This window comes from Erpetoichthys calabaricus, chromosome 1 (genome assembly GCF_900747795.2).
Source record: "Erpetoichthys calabaricus chromosome 1, fErpCal1.3, whole genome shotgun sequence".
Lineage (NCBI taxonomy): Eukaryota > Metazoa > Chordata > Cladistia > Polypteriformes > Polypteridae > Erpetoichthys > Erpetoichthys calabaricus.
The window spans coordinates 37375016-37395133 of record NC_041394.2 but is presented as its reverse complement, the minus strand read 5'-3'; the positions used below and the strand labels follow the sequence as shown (position 1 = coordinate 37395133).

Below are 20118 nucleotides of genomic sequence, written 5' to 3'. Positions count from 1 at the left end.
GCTTTCAGGCTATTCATGTTGACTGTGCCAGCCCACACAGCACTGCATGTGAGGTGCCTCCCCTGTCTTCCCTCCTCGTTTTAACTTTGTTATCTGAAACCAGACAACCTCGCCTTGCTATTCTCGTCACACCATCTCCCAGATCAGATTTATGCCCTCCTCTCCCCTCCCTCCCCCTTATCGCAAGCTCTCCTAACACCAGACTGACTGCACTTCAGAAATACCTCACAGGAATTCAAAAGACAAGCACAGAGACCAACTGATCAGGATCCACCACCATCTCACGACTCTGATGGCATATCTCTCAAGTCACAAATGTAGCGATCAGGATGGAGCTTGGAGCTTTACAATGCAGACAATCTATAGATCAGGATATGTTATCATTCATATTAGCATTGGTTCAGACAGCTGCCATATTTGAAACCAACCAGTCAGAAGGGGGCATGCCACAAGAAAAGCTCACATGATCTTGTTGAAGAGTTTTAGGATACTTGGTATGCTGGGAACTGGATGGAATAGGAGGCAGAATTGTTTGAGAGTTCTAGTGTCTAAAAAGTTATAAATCTTGTGCTCGGGATTTATTTATACTAGCTTCACTTCCAACAACCAAACACTCAAAATAAAATGTCATCATTTCCCTACCTGTCAGGAAAGGAGATTAAAAACAAGAGAAATGTTCAAAGTCATGCTGATCTGGTTCTGGAAACTGATTTGAAAAGAACATAATATCATTGTAAAGTTATGGAGCCTCACATTTGGAAACTACAGACAAGAGGATCTCATTACCTAGCAGCTAGGGCAGCTTTACCCATATGCATTTTTATAAACCAGATGATCATTTAATGGCTAGCATTACGCAAGTAGCCAATTTAATGGTCATTGGCTACCTCATCATCTTCAATAGCTTCACTTCAGACAATATTTAAAACCAACCAATTTGGAAAGGCCTTGCCTCATGATAAACTTCCATGTTATTCACAACCAACTTTTACATACTGAATGATGGAAACTGCCCTTGAGTAAGATCCACAATCATCCAGAGGTCTGGATGCTTCCATTAAGAATCCTGCTGACCTTGATACTGTGACATCTTGTAGCTTTGCCTTTAACACCATTGGGATTTTTTGAAATGGTTACCTTGTATGATCAAAAGTGACTACGCCTGATCAGAATGTAACATCATCTTAGCCTTAATTTTTGGAAACACTGCATGTGAGAAACCATCTGATCATGCTACAATTGTGGTGGATTCCCCTTGTATATCATGAACATTGCAGAAGGATCATTCACATTCCCACCACCTACAAATTGAAGGCCAATCAACCCACTTAATCCAGATCAGTGCCAGTATTTATCAAGCATCTCAGAGTAGGAAAACCATCCTAACTGCATCAAAAATCTCAGAGCAACACAAATTTGGTCCTACTCTTAGGAATTGGAGAAACAGCATTTTATCAGTTTTCCTAATTTTAGGTAACTACTCCCACCTTAACCAGGATTTAGGAGAGCTTGTAAGCTGTCCTAGCTCACTTGAAGCTACCAGAAAATAACGTTCAGGGTCCTAGCTCACTTGAAGCTACCAGAAAATAACATTCAGGTTCAGATCGGCATGCACAATATTTTGGAAACGCCGGACAAAAAGAAAAAGATATCGATTTGACAGATGGAATAAAATTTGTAACAAATCTTGCGGGTTACATGATTGCTCCATCTATGCAAAGATGCCTTGTGCTGACAGGCAAAATGAAAATGTCGGTTAACATTACATTTTTTGGCCACAGTAAAAGTGCAGCTTTGTAATAGCAATGATTTAAGTATGTCACAACCAAACATTTCTCAAAAATGACACCAAACTTTGAATGCCCTTGACAACGCATGAGATAATTGACAGATTCATACGTTTCCCCACCACTCCACGTGACGTTATGTTAAAGCGTGCTGCATTACTGCAGATTGCTGGCTTTTTTGTAGTTGCTGGTGTGATTGACACCACTCACATAAATTGCCCCATGTGTGGAAGAGCGCGCATATGTGAATCGCAAGCGATATCACAGTATCAACACACAGGTGGTTATGAAAGCAAACTGTTCTGTAGTAACCTGAAGATAGGTGGAGCTGGAAATGTCACACATGTACGCTGAGCTCTGCATTCCACGAACCCCTGGAATATTTGTGTTACACTGTAGAAACCAAGGTTCAAGAAGGTAGGCACATACTCCAAGAAAACAAGGGGGGAACACGAAGATAGGCAGACACGTCTGGTGACTGTGGAAGACAATTTGGAACACTGGAATAAAGAACGTGGATTCAGTAACAGCAGTGGCAAGTTTCAGTGTAACTGTCACTTTACAAGGCATTTCACGTGGCCATAACCAAGGGAAGGTAATTCTTTTGAAAGTACAGCTGTGGATCATTCATGTCTGTCATCAAGGCTTTGCTCTCATTCAGGGTGTGCCTTGGTCTTTCCATTTCGGTGCTTGTTACAGTTCAACAAATGTCTCTGGTACTTCATGAGAGTGGCACAAGCCTTTTGTTTGAACATATTCACATCTCTTTGAAACTTATTATTTTTTATATTAATATTATAAGGTATTTTGTGGTGAAGCCTTAGAATTAGTATCAGAAAACTACAAAACATCCTCATGTTTTCCAAGGAAATTACATAACACCTTCGTGAGTGGTATTTTGCAGCTCAGAGAGCCATAAATCCTGATTTAATTTACTCTCAAATATGAATTTTTAGTCCTAGCCAGGAGTAAGTGTAGGAGGCTTCTTAAATACCTTTCCCTTAGTCAGACTTTTAGTGCAGTTCTTAGGAGTAAATGTGAGATGCATGATAAATACAGGCAAAGGATTGTGGGACCATAGCCCATTCAAGTAGTATTTGGTGCAAGACAGGCACAAACTCAGAACAATTCCCACTCACGCACACTTTATAAAGTAGCTACTCAACCCAATGTGCAAACCTTTAATATATGTGAGAAAAATCTGATTACCCAATACCCATGAACGTACAAACTCCACACAGGAAGTGTCTATTCAAGGATCTGAAGCAAATATACTACAACTGTGACGCAGCAGCATTATTTATTAAGCCACCCCATTATAATTCAATTAGTTCTGATAACATTTGGATCCACTTATAAGTTCACGATAAGGTCATCTCATAAACTCTTCAGACTTGGACTTCCCACAAAGCCAGCTATCATCATCCAGTGCTGGCGAACTCATCTGGGACATCCTGAATGCTAAGTCAAAAGTCAATGTGATTTCATTTGTAAATTCTGAATTAAGAACCCAGCTGACTAAGTGTTCTTGCCATTGAGCAGCTGTGGTGGTTTCACCTTCTAACCCCCCTGCAAGTCACAAACCCATTGATTGTTTTACAAACCTAATTGCACCAGTCATTTAAGCAGTCAATCCAGCAATCAAGATGCCTCATGATGCCTGCTGTATTCCTTTCAGACACCAACATGTTTGAAACCAGCCTATCCGAGGACAGCATGGTGAAGGATAAACTGTCATCATTTTGGGCTGGTGGCCATGTTTTGGAAAGTGATGTTTGAAACAGCATACAGGATAATTTGAAAGCTCTAGATGCATTCATGTAGAAATCATAAATTTACAATCCAACTGACCAACATTTCTCATCACTTTTTAGTACTGGTGGCTTCACTTTTAACAATAGTGGCACATGAACATGGACACCCTTTATATTATAATGTGGCTCATCCTGATAATCAGTTTGTTGGATTCCACTCAGACATCCTGTAGCAGAGTAGTTCAGAATCACCTATGTTAGTCAACATCTGGAAACTGTAATTTACTTATTTGAAAGAGAATGACAAGGTAGGCTCAGAATGGAGACCCTGCATGTGAGCATCAACTAAAGTATATAGATCCACTTGGCGCAGTACTGTCTTGGATCTCTGAGATTCTAGGAAAGCCACTTGGCATTACCAGAGGCAAACTGAACTGGCTAAATCATCATCTTGTATTGCAGGCAGGATGACTTTAGGTTAGAACTCTTCTGAGTAACTACAATGGCCAGCGTCAGAATAGACACGTTAAATTTGACAGTAAAAGAAGTTTAAAGGCACCTAAAAAGAATTTTTCTTTGATGGAACAGATGCAGAGCCAACTGGAATAAGAGAGACAGCTGATAGTCTCATCAATGTGACAGTTGCCATTAATGTGACATGACAGACAAGGCTGCAGGAATGTTGGCCTACTAGCCAAACAGAATCTAGCAGGGCCGAACGGTTACCTCTTACTCACCATACAAGCTATTACAATCCCCAGAAGCTCGCTTTCACCTTGCTGAGCACTTTGGTTTTGTTGCTTTACAGGTTAGGATGTAGCCATTCCATTCTTATTTCATGCCATAGCCAAAGGTGGCAGCAATTAGGTTAGCATATCTGAGTGGACATGCTAAAATACTGCAGGAGAGTATAGAACCTGACCAGTGTTGAATGGTCATAATCCAAAGCAAAGCAGAACAAGGGATTCTCCACAACATACACAGCAAACATAAGGCCGGACCATCCCGACCGACTCTGCCTATGTGTGTTACTCACGCTGAGTAGAAGAGATGGAGGGGCAGCTGGGATTAGGCAGGGGGTGAGATGAGAACGGCTGAGGGCCTTGGGGGCGTTGGGACCCCCCATCAGATTCAACCTGGGTTTGGGGACTGGACCCTCCACGCAAACTGCTCACAATATCTGTCAGTCTGGACGCTGCATAGAAAGAGGATGGAAGCATGGAAGAAAGGTGCCAACGTGACGAGAAAACATGGGGAGAAAAAAAGGATGAAGAGACAGCAAATGGGCAGACATATACAAAGGAAAAGCAGAAACCAACAAACAAGCAAATAAAATCAAAGTCAACTCCACTAAAACAAGAGTACTCAAGAACAATGGTGCACATGCAAACATGCAAGCTCAGGTCAACAGCTTATGTCCATCCCTGCAGAAGAGGCAGTTTTGACTACCTCAGTCTTCTACCTGGGTACAAAGGAAAATGGAAGCTGAGATGTCAGTAGTCATGTGTCCAGAAGCCAACCACAACCGAATGAAAGACCACATGGCCATTAGTGGTTTACAAATCAGTAAATGATCAAAGACACCTCCATGGCAAAGAGATTTTGCAGTCACAGAAAAAGCAATCTTCTTGCCAGATAATCACAAACTTTGTTAAACGTCATGGTCATCAACACAATCACAGGCAGGGCTCTTACCATCAAGACATACTGATTATTGGTAGACCATCACCACAGCTGGGGAAGGAAGTCTGCCTATCATCAATCATAGATATAGCCAGGATAGTTTTATAACAAGACAAATAGAGAAGCAACATTCTTGAAAAATGATAACCTGGCGACGTCAGTTAAAAAAAAAACAAACAAAAAAAAACAATGGCCATCTAATTATCCACAAACCAACTATAATCAGAATTTAAACCGTCAGCTGACTGAAGGCAGGGCTATCTGACCAGCAGTTTATAGTAGAAAGTAAAACGAGATCATGTCCATAGCCACAGTGATCTACCAGATGATTCAAGCCAATTATCAACAATGCAAAGCCACAGTTAATCTGATCATCAGCAGATTGAGGTCTGCAGGGTTACTCAACAACTGGCTGATCACAGGAACTTGGCAGCTTATAGGCAAAACCACTCGGAGGCCACAATGTCTGATCTGGCACCAGCCAGAGAAAATGTCTTTGCCAGGACTGATGTAATTAAAACAGCCAGGGCTGTTCATGTATCAGGAAGTTACAACCACAGCCTGGGCTTTGACTGTTAAGACAAATGCTTAGAAAAACCAGAATTATCAGCTCTTTACCTGATCACAGCTGCGGCCATCCGCTTAATAGTAGTAAGTGGCCAGTACTTCAGAAATCTTCGTTTGATGTGATCACAGAAGCTGACAGAATATGTCCATCAAATGAACACAGCAAAAACTGAGTATGTGATGATCACCATACCATAACCATGGCCAGCTTAATTATGTTGGCAGGTGACCACTGCTATGACAGTAGTCATAAATGGTACCATTTGACCACCAATTGTGCCCAGGCAAAACCAGGCCTATCTTTTCTCAGCAGTCCAAATCCAGAAGCACAACCAGGGGTGTTCGAGAATCACAAGTCACCCTACAGCTGAGACTTGACCACTGGATGACAACACATAACAAAACCCATCTGACTGCAACAGACTGCCTGTGACCTGATCACAATTGACAGTCAAGTGATCTCAGATACAGCCATAGCTGAGCTACAATCAACAGCAGACCAAGACCACAACAAAGGCAAACAGGCAATTACCTGAATATAAATTTGACAAGGCCACTGCCTGAGCAAGGGACAGTTTATCAGTATCTGATCACAGTCTTGGAGATTCAACTATCAGCTGAGCACAGTCTTAGGCCGTGTCCACACTACTACATTTTCAGTTAAAACTCAAATGCTTGTCTATGTTTTTGCCTTTCGTCAACACTCTCCAGAGCCGGAAACTTTTATAAACACAGTATCAGCATTGGTGGTGTGGACGAGCAAAAAGAGTTTTCCAAAAACGACATTCTAATTGTGCTCTGATTGGTCCGTGCTTATTTATTGTGCCTAACCTGATTGGATTCTGATTATTACAATATCTCATTCACTAAAGAAAACATTTTGCCAACATAGCAGACATAGAAGAGTTGCCTTCTTGTTGCACTGCTTACCTGTATGCATCTAAATTGCATTTTGTAGCTGCATACATGCGTTAAAGGCAAATTATTTACCAGTCGCCCGTGGCCTGCGGTTTTACTTATCATAACTCAGTTGATAGCCTCTCATCAGCGTATTTTTACTTAATCTGTTCAGTAAAGAGGAGCACATTCCACAGCAAAATTATTAACAAGGCAATAACAAAGTGGATAAGTGTAGAACAGAGCCGAGTTCATAATATTACAAGACAGAGAGAGACATGGAATCACAATGCAGTAAAGGGAAGATGTAGCCACATGCACGCATACATTTATTTATTTATTTATGTACAAATGTTGTTTGGTACAAGATGCACTCTGGTTGCTGTAGATTGCTTGTAATCAATCATTCCATGAATGAACATGGAGCTAAACGCTTTTTTTTCGAGCGTCGCTTTAACATTTGCTTTGTTTTTTATTTTGATGACAAGACCACCATCGCCAATTCCGATGACTGTTACTTTCAGCTATAATCAGCGCATTAATGTGACATGGGGACAGTTCCCTGCAGCTCCTTAAATAATTGCTTTCCTTTTCTATGTTGTGAATGCATTATCAGAGCACGTGGGAATGTGATTTTCACGAGGCTTTGAATTTTTCACTTCACAGTTCCTTCACGGAGTTGCCACTGAAGGTCCAAGTCATAAGCATTTTCGGGTGTTTCAGTCTGGATCCTTTTAAAAACAATGCGGAAACTCCAGTCTGGACAGAAAACGTTTTGCCTTAAAAACTCAATTTTTAAATGAAAACATGGTAGCGTGGCCTTAAAAAGAGCTGTCTACACTCAGACTAAAGGCCAGATCAGATGACTTTGACTTTAGCCACAGCATTCTGCCTCTCAGATGACCACAACCAGGCCTGTTTAAAAATCAGCACAACAAGAGTGTTATATGACCATCAGGCGATAACAGTAAACACAAGGACGGTCTGATCATCAGCTCAGCATCTTCAGAACCAAGACAATGTGGTCATCACTGCCTCACACGCTAGATCTCTTAACCAATGGCAGTTCACAAAACACAGCTAGCTAGAGCCAAGTCATCAGCTATCGGTAGCATGGGGAGAGCCATTAGAACCTGTTGACTTTTAGGAAATGCTGGCCACTGACATCTCATTATGCTAAAAGTAAAAGGAAAAGTAAAAAGAATTAGTGGAGTGCAGTCTGGATAACTCAAACATCTATGGTCCCCTGACAATAAAGACTTAAGCAGAGGAACTGAAAATCAGACTTAACTCTGCTCTTGCAAGATGTAAAAATTGTTTTATAACTAAATGTTCATGAAATTGACCGTTGATAAGACACTGGGTTATTATACATCAACCAAAGCTGGAAGGGACCCAAGTACATTATTGATTCATACAAACTAAAACGTTCAAAAATGTGCAGTATAACACTAATTTCGTGAACCAGTTTTTAAAGGCAGCCAAAGCCTATTGTGGGAGCGGTCCCAGTCAGGAGTGTCCAGGTGTGAGAGATAACATCTGTGGACAGTGGAGGCCACACAAACAGACAGTGACCTGGGCTGAGCTGGGTTTTAAATTCAGGTCCCTGTAGATGTGAGACGGTAGCACATGAGCAAAAAACATAATGTAGCCATACATAACATAGTTGCAATAGTTAAAGGATAAGTTTTAAAGTCAAAATGATTCTGTCACAAATGTGGCATATATTTGTATTTGCCGGAAACTTGTGTGTGAAGCTGTATTTATTATTTTTTAAAAACTGTGTCTCTGTCAGCCGACAATGAAGCACCACAAGGAATGTCACACAGCAGTCGTACAACTGACCACATACGACTACTTAGAAGCAGAAAATATTGCAGCATCGTAAAAACACATCTTTTGCTTTTTTTGGAAGTATTTTTATGACTGCAAAAAAGCCTTGGAAATGTTTTTTATTTTTCAACACAGAACTGGAGTTTACAGGTAAACAGCAGCCCACATAAGAAATTTTAAAGAGTAAGCTGGACGTGCATTGAGCCAGAATAATCCAGAAAGAAAACATGTCTGCAGATGTTTTGCACAACATTGACGAAATAGTTTGGAAATATGAATAACTGGGATGTAAAGACAAATAAAAACATGGATCTTTAAAAGCTATAGGTAGTGATCAGAAAAAAGATTCACGACAAACTGAATTTGCAGCAAAACTGCTTTGCAAGGAAATTTACAAAATAATTTGTGTTTCGCATCTGGTGAAATTCATGCCATTGACACAAGAAAAAAATGTTTATTCCTATCTGGAAACATTTACATGCATAAATTCCAAAACTGTCTGCCTGTCATTTAGTATTTATATAAAGAGTGTGGCGGACGGCCCGAAGCTCATCCCGGCCAGGATGCCCCTAGGATGGAAGGGGCTTTTTCAGGACACTGTCTCCCCCAAAACGCTAGATGGCAGCTCCCATGGAGTGTAGCTGTGCCCTGGATTCCCGCAGGGCATATTGGGACTTGGAATCTGGTTTCTCAGCCCTTTTGGGTTCCGCCAGGGGGAGCTGTGAAAGGACCTGGGGAGTCATGCTTCCCTTACAGCCTGGAAGTGCTTGGAAGTCATGAAGACGGAAGCCCCACAATACTTAAAGAGTTGGGATTCTCCATCTGACCTGGAAGTGCTGGCAAGACAGAGGGACGCAAGAGTGGAAGCACTTCCGGGTCAAGGACTATATAAAGAACTGCTGGAGACCCAGCAAGCAAGCCTGAGTCAGGAGGAGGTGGACAACGCTTGCTGGGAGGTGTGGAGGAGAAAGAATATTGTGTTTATTGTTTATTTATTGTGTTTAAGTTGGCTGTGGTGCTTGAAAGGCACTGTGAAGAAAGAAAAGAATAAAAAGAACTTCTTTGTGCTTTTATCCTGTGTCTGCGTATCTGCCTGTTGGGTTTAACAGGGTGACAGCGACCCCTGGTGTTCAGAAGAGCAATAGTGAAAAAAATCAACAGGCTCATTTCCTATGATGTGTAGACAATTTTTTAAGCTACCAGATGTGTTTCTGGCAGTATGATATCCACTTTGCCAATTCTGAATAACATCTTGGCAATCACAATCCTAAAGATGCATTGGAGACAGAAAATAAATTTAATGTGCAGGAGGTGGCAGCAGTTTTAACTGGAATTGGAATCAGGAGATGATAGTAAATCAAAAATTTTACAGCCAAATGTCAGAACTGACAAGACTAATAGTTAGGCAAATGGTGCTCTGGGAATGTTTCAAGAATCATACTCAGGAAACGGAAAGGGAACAGTATAATAACATAATAAAAATGAACATGTAGCAACAACCAAATTGTGAATTTTAGTCAAAAAGTCTGGCATAAAATATTCATAAACACAAAAATTTAAAAACACAAAAATCTTAGGGAAAATAACCTTGTAATGTTACATGCCGCAAACTTCCAGTTGACCTTACCTAGCAACAGCATAACAACTGTCAACAAATACCCTTTAAAATGGTGGCACCCATAAGAAAAACAACATGGTATCACAGGAGATTGTTACTTATCTCTCTATATAATAAAAGAAAATCCTGTAATGGAAAGCAAAAAGCAAGTCTATGATACGTGATCTTCTCGTAAGTCATTTTAAAGACCCGCGAGACCAAAGCCACGCCTTACTTACAATATATCAAATAGGACAATAGGCAGCAAAACATTCAGTCTTGTGAAGGATTTGGGCGCACACAGATCCAGGGCTCTCAGCTCATATAAAGCGTATAAGGTACGTTATAAATTAAATGTCGACATCTAAGTGAAGAAGAAAGCAGCGCGGAGAAAAGAGACTCAAATGCGTTGGACAGAAAAAAGAGCAAAAAAGAATAATCGAGGTGCAAATTCAGAAAATAAGGAAAATAATCATCAGCCCGGAACAAGTGGAATTGAAAAAAAAGCATGTCCAATCCGGCTCAGAATTAAAAGACAATGAGTAAAAGAAAGTAGAACTTCATAAAGACGTTTACAAACGTTGGCACTAAACACATGCAGAGCAGGTTAGAGAGCATGAAACCAGTGAAATTAGAAAGGCTCAAAAAAAAAAAAAAACCAGCGCTATGCACATGTGGAGAAAGTTAAAGGATATGAAAGTAGGAAAATTAGAAAATATAAAAAAGAAAGTAAAGATCGCAGTAGCGCAAACAAACAAACTGCCTCATTTAACTATGCACCAGTCTAACTTTGGTTTTGCACAATAATTACTACACTATTGCACCTTAACACTTAATTCTACTTTATTCACATAATTGTACTTATTTATTATGTTCTACTATACTGTTATTTTTCAATCTATGACTTTTTGTTAATCTAACTGATATTCTTCTAACTTTGCACAGCTTTTGATAAGTGGATCAAGATACATTTCACTGCGTGTTGTCCTGTATAACTACGCACGTGACAAATAAAGAATGTTGAGAATTTCAAAAACAGAGTTTACCGCACATGCATTTATTGGTTACTTTGTTCATGTATATATATTTATCTGTCTGCTTATTTAAAAAGCTACATTTACCCCAGGAGTCAAAAACGTTCTGTCTAGCGCTTATACAAAAACCTAGACAAAAGCTGGGGTATCATCTTGGTAACCCCATGTACTTTTGGAACTGTGAGAGGAAAATAGCACGACTTTACAGACAGGAGTCCAATGCAGAACTCTACTTACTTTTTTACTTTGTAAAAAAAAATATTAATGTCGATCGTTTTGTCTATGCTGAAATTCCAAACAGAAAAACCTATCCTGACCTCATTAAAAAGATTCAGCATTTTGGGACACGCAAGATTACAAATATTGTTTTTACAGAAGTTCTGAAATAAAAGTGAAACTAATGAAATAGCAACAATTCAAAGAAAAAAAAATCTTAAAAGTGTGTATCCGGAAAACCAAATACAGGGGTTGGCGAGCGAAGTGAGCAGGGGGCGAAGCCCTCTAGTTTTCAACAAAAACCAAAAATAAACAGCATCACAATATTGTTAGAACTTTAAACCCCCTAAAACAAAGTCTCAATAAATTTTTGAGGCAAAGACAAATTTATAAAAAATCACAAACAAAAGTGTAATGCACTAGTGAGCCCACATCTGGAGTATTGTGTGCAGTTCTGTTCACCACAGTACAAGAAAAACACTTAAAGTTGTACAGAGGTGTGTATCCTAAGACTTGAGGACATGTCCTAATGTGACAGGCTCAGAGAATTAAATCTACTTAGTCTCGAGCGGAGGAGACATGTGGGAATTCTCAAAGGTATTGGTAAAGATGAACCAGCAACATTCTTTCGGCTTAAGCGTGAATCACGGACTCGAGGATATCAGTGGAAATTAAGGGGAAGTGCATTTAAAACTGAAATCAGGAAGCACATCTTTACACAAAGAATTGTGGGACTCTGGAACATAGTCACAAGACATGGAGTTGAAGCAGGAACCTTGACAACCTTTGAGAAGAATCTGGATGAGATAATGGGACAGCTTAGCTATTAGCTAAACCAACAGGCATGATGGACTGAATGGTCTCCTCTCGTTTGTTAACTTTCTTATGTTGTATGCTTTAAGATCAATGGCACCAAGAGAGTACATACCATTTAACAAAAATCAAGAAATAGGAAGGGATGGTTGCTAGGTAACAGTGGGGCAGCTTCCCATGTAGTGAGATTGTCCTGTGGAGAAATCACAAAACTGTGCATGACGCTGTGTTTTAGTGTGTCTTAGTGTGGAAAATATGCAGGATGCATGCACTGCCCTTCTCTGTGGTAACATGAACGAGAGGCATAAACAGAACTGATTTTAATGGTGGGTGACAGATTACATGTGATACACAGCTGCAGAAACAAACACGGGTGACTAGCATTCCTTGTCTTCCACCCAAAAAAAAACAAACCACCAAAAAACTCTTTTTTAAAGAGTTCCGTAAACTGAAAAATCAACTACAAAATAAAATTTAATGTCAGCTTTATGAAAACTATTCACATCGAAACTTCCCTGTTTTCTTTATTACTATCCATAAGAAACCGCAATCTTGAAAATTAAAGGTTTACGTGGATATGGAGAAGCAAGGAAGTGAGCAGGGAAGCTGTACTTCTTTAAAATATTTTTGCAAATGGATACAGATACTTTTTCAACATCTCAGGTTGTGAATCAATATGTGAGAGCATTCACAGTGTCAAAGTACTTTTTAAGGGCAAATGCATTTTACAAAATTATAAATACAGCTTCACTTAATAACACAAGATTCTAGAGAAAATAAACACATAGCACTATGATGAAATGATAACTTTGAATTTAAAAATATTTAACCTATCCTTCAAGGTCATTGCAACTGTTTGTTTTTGTAATAAGTATTAACAAAATACATATAACATACATTGATCAAAAACTTAATAAAGTAAATCTGTAATTAATACTTTTAATTATTAAGTAAGGTGACTAATATATTTATATAGCTTCAGATCTGAAGGGGATTTAGGCAGCTGATCTGCACAGAAGGGGCCTGCACTGCTACTGTGGCAGACTGGAGACCCCTGTTGGTCAGAATAGATACAACACTAACAAATGTTAGTTTTCTGTAACAGCTTATTCCTAGGAAAGATTATTCATGCCCAGCTGTTGATGCTACTTGCCCCATCTTTTGACGCTTATTGGTGATTACATTCAGTTGTAGCAGGATAAATGCATTATCTTGAACTGAAATGCAATACACTCGGAGGAGCCACAAAGTGAAATGCAATACGTCTGCTTTGCTTTTAGTTATGACACTCAATTTATAGACATGAATTAAAATGTAATATGTTTTGTATTGCATTTTAAACTGACACGTAAATTGTGTGCTGTAGTGAGAAGAAATCGATCATTTGGTTGGTATGTTTTTAAGTACTACATGATAAAACTGGGCCAAGATGAAATGCACCATGTGAATATGCATTGCATTGCAATGTAGTTTAGACGGTGGATTGCATTGAATTTTGGCATGGATAATCTTCTGTATATTACTGGCTCTGGGGAGCCAGAGCCCACTGAGTGCAAGGCTGGAACCAATTCAGAGTGGGATACCAATCCACTGCAGGACACAATCACATAAGTGCAAAGTGGGACAGTTACAACTAAATTCCTATTGTAAGATGTGGCATGGAGAGACTGGCATCCCGGCCGGGACTGTACAGCAATCCTTATCTGGTCGAGAGGCCAGTATAACAACAGGACTGGGGAAGACAATTTATTCAAGACAATTTCTTCCCCCATACATAAGATGGTAGCCTCCTTGGTCCAAGATCCCCACATGGATGCCCACAGAGTATGCTGGGAGTTGTAGTGCCATAGAAGAGCCCAGTTTGGTTTCGTTGGGGCCACAAGGGGGATCTGAAGGGGTTAACAATTCCTACTTTGTGGGACTTCTAACGGACCTGAAAGTGCCTATGCCCTGACACCAGAAGTGCTCCCAGGTCTGAGATAAAAGGAACTGCCCTGCCATATCTGGGCGAGCCAAGAGTTGGGAGGTAGTGGGCGAAACTCAACTGGAGGAGAGGATACAAGAAGAGGCCCTGGTTTTGTGATTGTTTTGGCTGTGATCATTGTATCAATTCAGCTTTGTGGATTAAAAATTATTTTATTGACCCCAGAGTTGTGTTAGGTCTTGTGTATCTGGGGTTTGGGGGCTCGGTAGCACCCCTTACTGTTCATACTATACAAAGAAATATATATATGTTTTCTCTATGCTTGGGCAGCACTTAATCCTGGAATGCAAACTTGCACCACTCAGAGTGTGGAAAATAATTGTCTTGGCCAATTGAGCCAAAGACCAACTATGCTGGCTTAAGTTTCTAACTGAGTTTCTGACTGTGAGGGTATCTTGCAGTGAGCTTGTTCCGTTTGATCCCCACTGCATGTACAGATACATGAAAGTTTCTTTTTGAGCACTAGTGGAGCTGGAAGCTTGGTTACATTTTATATTTCTTTTTTTTTTCAATCAGATTTGCTGAAGCTGGGCTGCCACAGTCCAAGCTTACCTGAGAGACCGAGAAGAAGTGAATGATAACACAGAACAGGAGGCATTTGATAGTTGTATGGCCATCCTGAAGACTAGCACACATGGTAGGACTTACTGAATCATTTAAACTGGACATAGTTAGCACTTAAGTGGTTGCCCTGATTATTGTATTCATGCACTGATGACATCAAAATATTTTCTGTAGATAACATGTTGAATTTAAATTAAACTGCATGGAAAGGGGAAACATACTTTAGTTTGACTTACCCAGAAAGCTAAATAAGCAGTCCCTAGAACACAAATGCAGAACACAGCAAAGAGACGCAACATCCACATGCACTTTGAGGCTTTACAGAGCAGTCAGCTCCAGGTCGGCTGAGCAGGGTCCTTCTGAAGCAGATGCAGCAGCTTTTGTAGGTCAGCTATTCCATACCAGAGCCAGTAGCAGCATGAAGGACTGCAGAGATAGGCCTGGCCTCTCTAAGTGGCTGACATGCTCAAGGGAGGCCAAAAACACTCAAGAGTCAGGTTAAGCACCTGGGAAGCAGGGCATATTACAGGAGCAGAGTGGGTCAAGCTCTCTTACTTACACTGTGCAGAAGTGTTGGGGGTCGGAGGGGGGGAAAGGTGCAGGGGTTGTGTCGAGGGGGTGCTGGAGCTGCCATCCTGATCGGTCAAGGGCCCTGATACCCGCCGGACACAACTCAGGATGTCTGTTAGCTTGGTGGCTGTGGGTCAGGACAGAGGAAGGAGAGGAGGGGCAGGAGATGAATGGGAGGGAGAAAGAGAAGACATTAAACAAGTTTGAAAAGCAAGAGAGCAGAGATCTGTCGGGTGTGCGCTTTGAACATCAAAGGCTGGCCCTCAAACATCAAGCTTCACACCCAGATGGATCAGTAGATCCTTCTTTTAGACAGCTCATTTCATATCGAACACAAACAAGAAGTGTGTATTACCAGCTATTCCAGAAAATACTGAAGCACTTTTTCAACCAAAGCTAAAGAACACGCATCCATATTGGCTTGCCTTCAAAGAAAAATGGAACAAAAGCCAATCTGACCTGCTGGAGTTCAATTCCAGGTAAGGTGGTACATCTTCTGCCTGATATAAAAAAAGACTTTGCAGAAACATAAGATCTGGCCAGATAAAATAAGCTTAAAGACAAACTTCATTTTAAGAGAGAGCCAGAAGCGTGGGTGCACCTGTCGGATCTGTCAGAGGCCCAGCACCTTCATCAGTTTTCTGCGTACTCCCTGCAAATCAACAGGTTTGTCATTTTTTTTATTAAAAGGTGCAGTAGGGCAAGGTAATTACTGCAGGCTGGGGGTCATTATAGGTGCAATCAGGTCAGGTCATGTTACACGTCCAAGTTACAAAAGATCAAAATACTGGAGTGAAGGTAGGGAGTTCATGTCAGGCTCTGGCATTACAAATGAAAGGTGAAAGGTGTGAGCATCAGACAGTGAATCAGTGAAGGCAATGTCTGTGACATCTGTTAGGGTCAGGTTACTGGTCATGTTTGGTCCTTTTTGGATGTGCAAGTTATTCTGCATTCATTGTAGATTTTTAAAATTCCTTTCACATCTTCAACTCCTAATAATTCTTTGTATGATCTCTACAATTTGTTTTTACTGGAGCCTACTCCAAGGCGGGAACCAACTTGGTAGTAGGTTCCTGACCAATTGATAGTTACCATGTACCTTAATACACATATTAGGGATGAGGGAGGAAACCAAGACACATAGATAAAATCCCTTGTGGACAACTGACCCTGGAATTGAACCCATGTACCCGTGAGCCCGAAACATTTACCACTGTACCACCCTAAAACAATATCCATCCATCCATCCATTTTCCAACCCGCTGAATCCGAACACAGGGTCATGGGGGTCTGCTGGAGCCAATCCCAGCCAACACAGGGCACATGGCAGGAACCAATCCCGGGCAGGGTGCCAACCCACCACAGGACACACACAAACACACCCACTAGGGTCAATTTAGAATCGCCAATCCACCTAACCAGCATGTCTTTGGACTGTGGGAGGAAACCGGAGCGCCCGGAAGAAACCCACGCAGACACGGGGAGAACATGCAAACTCCACACAGGGAGGACCCGGGAAGCGAACCCAGGTCCCCAGGTCTCCTTACTACGAGGCAGCAGCGCTACCACTGTGCCACCCCCCTAAAACAATATATTTATGATAATTAAAGAAAGATACAGTAGCTGTGGTGATTTTCACATTGTTAAGCACTGGCTACATGATAGATAGATAGATAGATAGATAGATAGATAGATAGATAGATAGATAGATAGATAAGAAAGGCATTATATAACAGACAGACAGACAGACAGACAGATAAGAAAGGCACTATATAATAGATAGATAGATAGATAAGAAAGGCATTATATGACAGACAGACAGACAGACAGACAGACAGACAGACAGACAGACAGACAGATAGATAGATAGATAGATAGATAGATAGATAGATAGATAGATAGATAGATAGATGGGAAAGGCATTATATAGCAGGCAGGCAGACAGACAGACAGACAGACAGACAGACAGACAGACAGACAGACAGATAGATAGATAGATAGATAGATAGATAGATAGATAGATAGACGGGAAAGGCATTATATAACAGACAGACAGACAGATAGATAAGAAAGGCACTATATAATAGATAGATAGATAGATAGATAGATAGATAGATAGATAGATAGATAGATAGATAGATAGATAGATCCCGAAACATTTACCACTGTACCACCCTAAAACAATATATTTATGATAATTAAAGAAACATAGCTGTGGTGATTTTCCCATTGTTAAGCACTGGCTACATGATAGATAGATAGATAGATAGATAGATAGATAGATAGATAGATAGATAGATAGATAGATAGATGGGAAGGCATTATATAACAGACAGACAGACAGACAGACAGACAGACAGACAGACAGACAGATAGATAGATAGATAGATAGATAGATAGATAGATAGATAGATAGATAGATAGATAGAAAGGAAAGGCACTATATACTAGTGGTCAAGTAACCTTGAGCTGTAACCCTCTTCCTCACTTAACGTAATGTCTCTTCTGTTTCAATACATACTAATATTCAAAATTTTTGTGGAGAAGGGGGTGGCCGCTGTATATCTATTAACGGTCTTTTCTTCCATTACGCCATTATTCTGGACTTGCCCGGTTGCTAGTGTGTTGTGGGAAGAGACTCTGTGTTAGAGAGTGAAATTAATTCTGGTTAAAGTTTTATTTATAGTTAAAACTTTTTTAATGATTGCATGCTATCCTCTCCCCTATTGTTCTCGGTCTGCAATTTAAATTCAATAAAAATTTGATCCCTAAAAATAATTTGTGGGGAGAAATTAATGCAAATTATTGAAGGGGACTGTCTTCAGTGCTACTTTTGGACTTGATAAATTTGTGTAATAATCTACAGAAGATAAATTGTAACTGAAAATTGACATTATTTGTGCAGACTAATCCTATCTTTATAAATATTTCTGTCTGTTTGTTAGAGCATCATGTGAAAAACACAAAACCAATTTGTACAAAACCAGCTATTTCCGGTATAGTCTAACTTAGAATATAGGCTAATAAAATTTAGATGTTCTATGCACAAATATTCAGGAAAGAATAAAAACGAAGACAACCTCACTATAAGTTGTAATTATCAGGTGAAATAATACTAAATTAATAGCCTACACATCAGCTAGATGGCAGCAACAGGTAAATCATGTGCCTTATTAAAATCATACCTGTGAGATACTGTGGTCTTTTTTGAATTAGTGTTTATAGTAACAGAACTTTAGTATAATTAGTGGGTTTATGGAGGAGTTTTCCTCAGGTTATTCTTACATTATTCTAATATTATTTTCTTAAATGATTTTTAAAGTGTGTTTACAATTGATTTGAGGAAAAGATGCCGGTTTTACTGGAAATGCTCTGCTCCTTGGCTATCCAATGATAACGAGCCTTTCACTATAAGTGGCTCAATGTTGGTGGGATCTTTGGTAAAAAGCTGATTCACTTAGCTGTGATGTGCCGCTCACCTCTGTATTTATGTGTGCAATTCAAACATTTTAGTAATGAATGAGAGCTGACAACATGGAAACTGAGAAGATACTACTATTATTTCTTTTGGTGGTCTTATGGGTTTATTACAACATACACAAACAAAATATGGCAGCACTTTGTGGATAAGTGATTAAAAGAGATTTTAAGAACAGTTTTTTTTTTTACTGAACAACAATTCAGAGCCTCACCACAGCTTTCCATATACTGGTTTTCTTTAGTAATTAGCTTGATAAAGCGTTATAAACCACAGGAAAAAGGACATAATGCACCTTGATAAAATATAAAATAATATCTGTTTAGAAAGGAAAGCACTGAGATCCACATGGTGTAAGTTTATTATATGTTGTGATGTAAAACTTTTCATGTTTATGGTAAAATAATTTGAATTTAATAATAATTTGAATAATTTTGAGATTTTTCTATTCTCATGGAATCTGGCCTTTTCACGAATGTGATTAAAAATATTGAATAACTGTATTAAACAGTATAGACCTGAAAAAAACCCACCATACTGTCAGTCAGCCATTTTCTAACCTGCTTACTCCTGAATAGGCGCCTATCCCAGCCAGCATAGGGCACAAGGCAGGAACAATCCGCCACACTAGGGCCGATTTAGGATCACCAATATATCTAAGCTTCATGTCCTTGGACTGTGGGAGGAAATCGGGGCACCCAGAGGAAACCTGCACAAGCACGGGGAGAACATGCAAACTCCACGCAGGGAGGTCCCAGGACATGAACCCTGGTCTCCTTACTGCTACCACTGTGCCACCAGGCTAAACACTAAATTGTGATATTTTAAAATATTGTGATACTTGATAAATGGCAAGCTATCCCATATTATTGCCTAGACAATCTGAATAAGGCTATTAATGAGAATTTTTTTTAATATTATTTCAGTTAATATACACAACGCAGTCCGGTAGATAAACCCTCACAAGCAAATTCAGAGTGTAGCTCTTATTTTACTTTAACTTTGCTAGTCACTGCACATCAGTTATTTCCAAACACATGTTAAAGTTATGATATGCATGCCAAATTAATTATTGTGATTTTGTGGTCAGATTTCATTTCGCCATTATGTTTGGTGTTTTTCTGTCACAGACCTTGCCTTCTGCTGATCAGGTAACTTGAGGGTGATGTGCTGTTCTAGAATCCTAAGACAGGAACATAATGCAGAGGGAGGCTCTCATATCACATTTGTGTACTTCTAGAGTATTGACACTGGGATCTGAAACAAAACCAGCAACACCAAACACTTCCATTTGCACTGTTAACGGTTGTGGAGCATTTTTCTTCACTCACTCAGTCTCTG

The 20118-nt window shown here is 39.9% G+C and overlaps 1 protein-coding gene across 42 annotated transcripts in view; it reads right to left on the bottom strand.

The window, feature by feature from the left end:
- The window catches only part of LOC114648726 (calcium/calmodulin-dependent protein kinase type II subunit beta), a 412239-nt gene that overhangs the window by 20314 nt on the left and 371807 nt on the right, over positions 1 to 20118 (bottom strand). For 24 of the 42 annotated variants that reach the window (XM_051936344.1, XM_051936324.1, XM_051936339.1 and 21 more), the window contains 2 exons: positions 15289 to 15426; positions 4578 to 4736 (listed from right to left, as the gene is read on the bottom strand). The exons of 17 other annotated variants lie outside the window; for them this stretch is intronic. In XM_051936344.1, coding sequence (XP_051792304.1) covers positions 4578 to 4736; positions 15289 to 15426 — 297 coding nt within the window. The remainder of the gene's footprint in view (positions 1 to 4577; positions 4737 to 15288; positions 15427 to 20118) is intronic. One more of the 42 variants, XM_051936383.1, reaches the window with a different exon arrangement.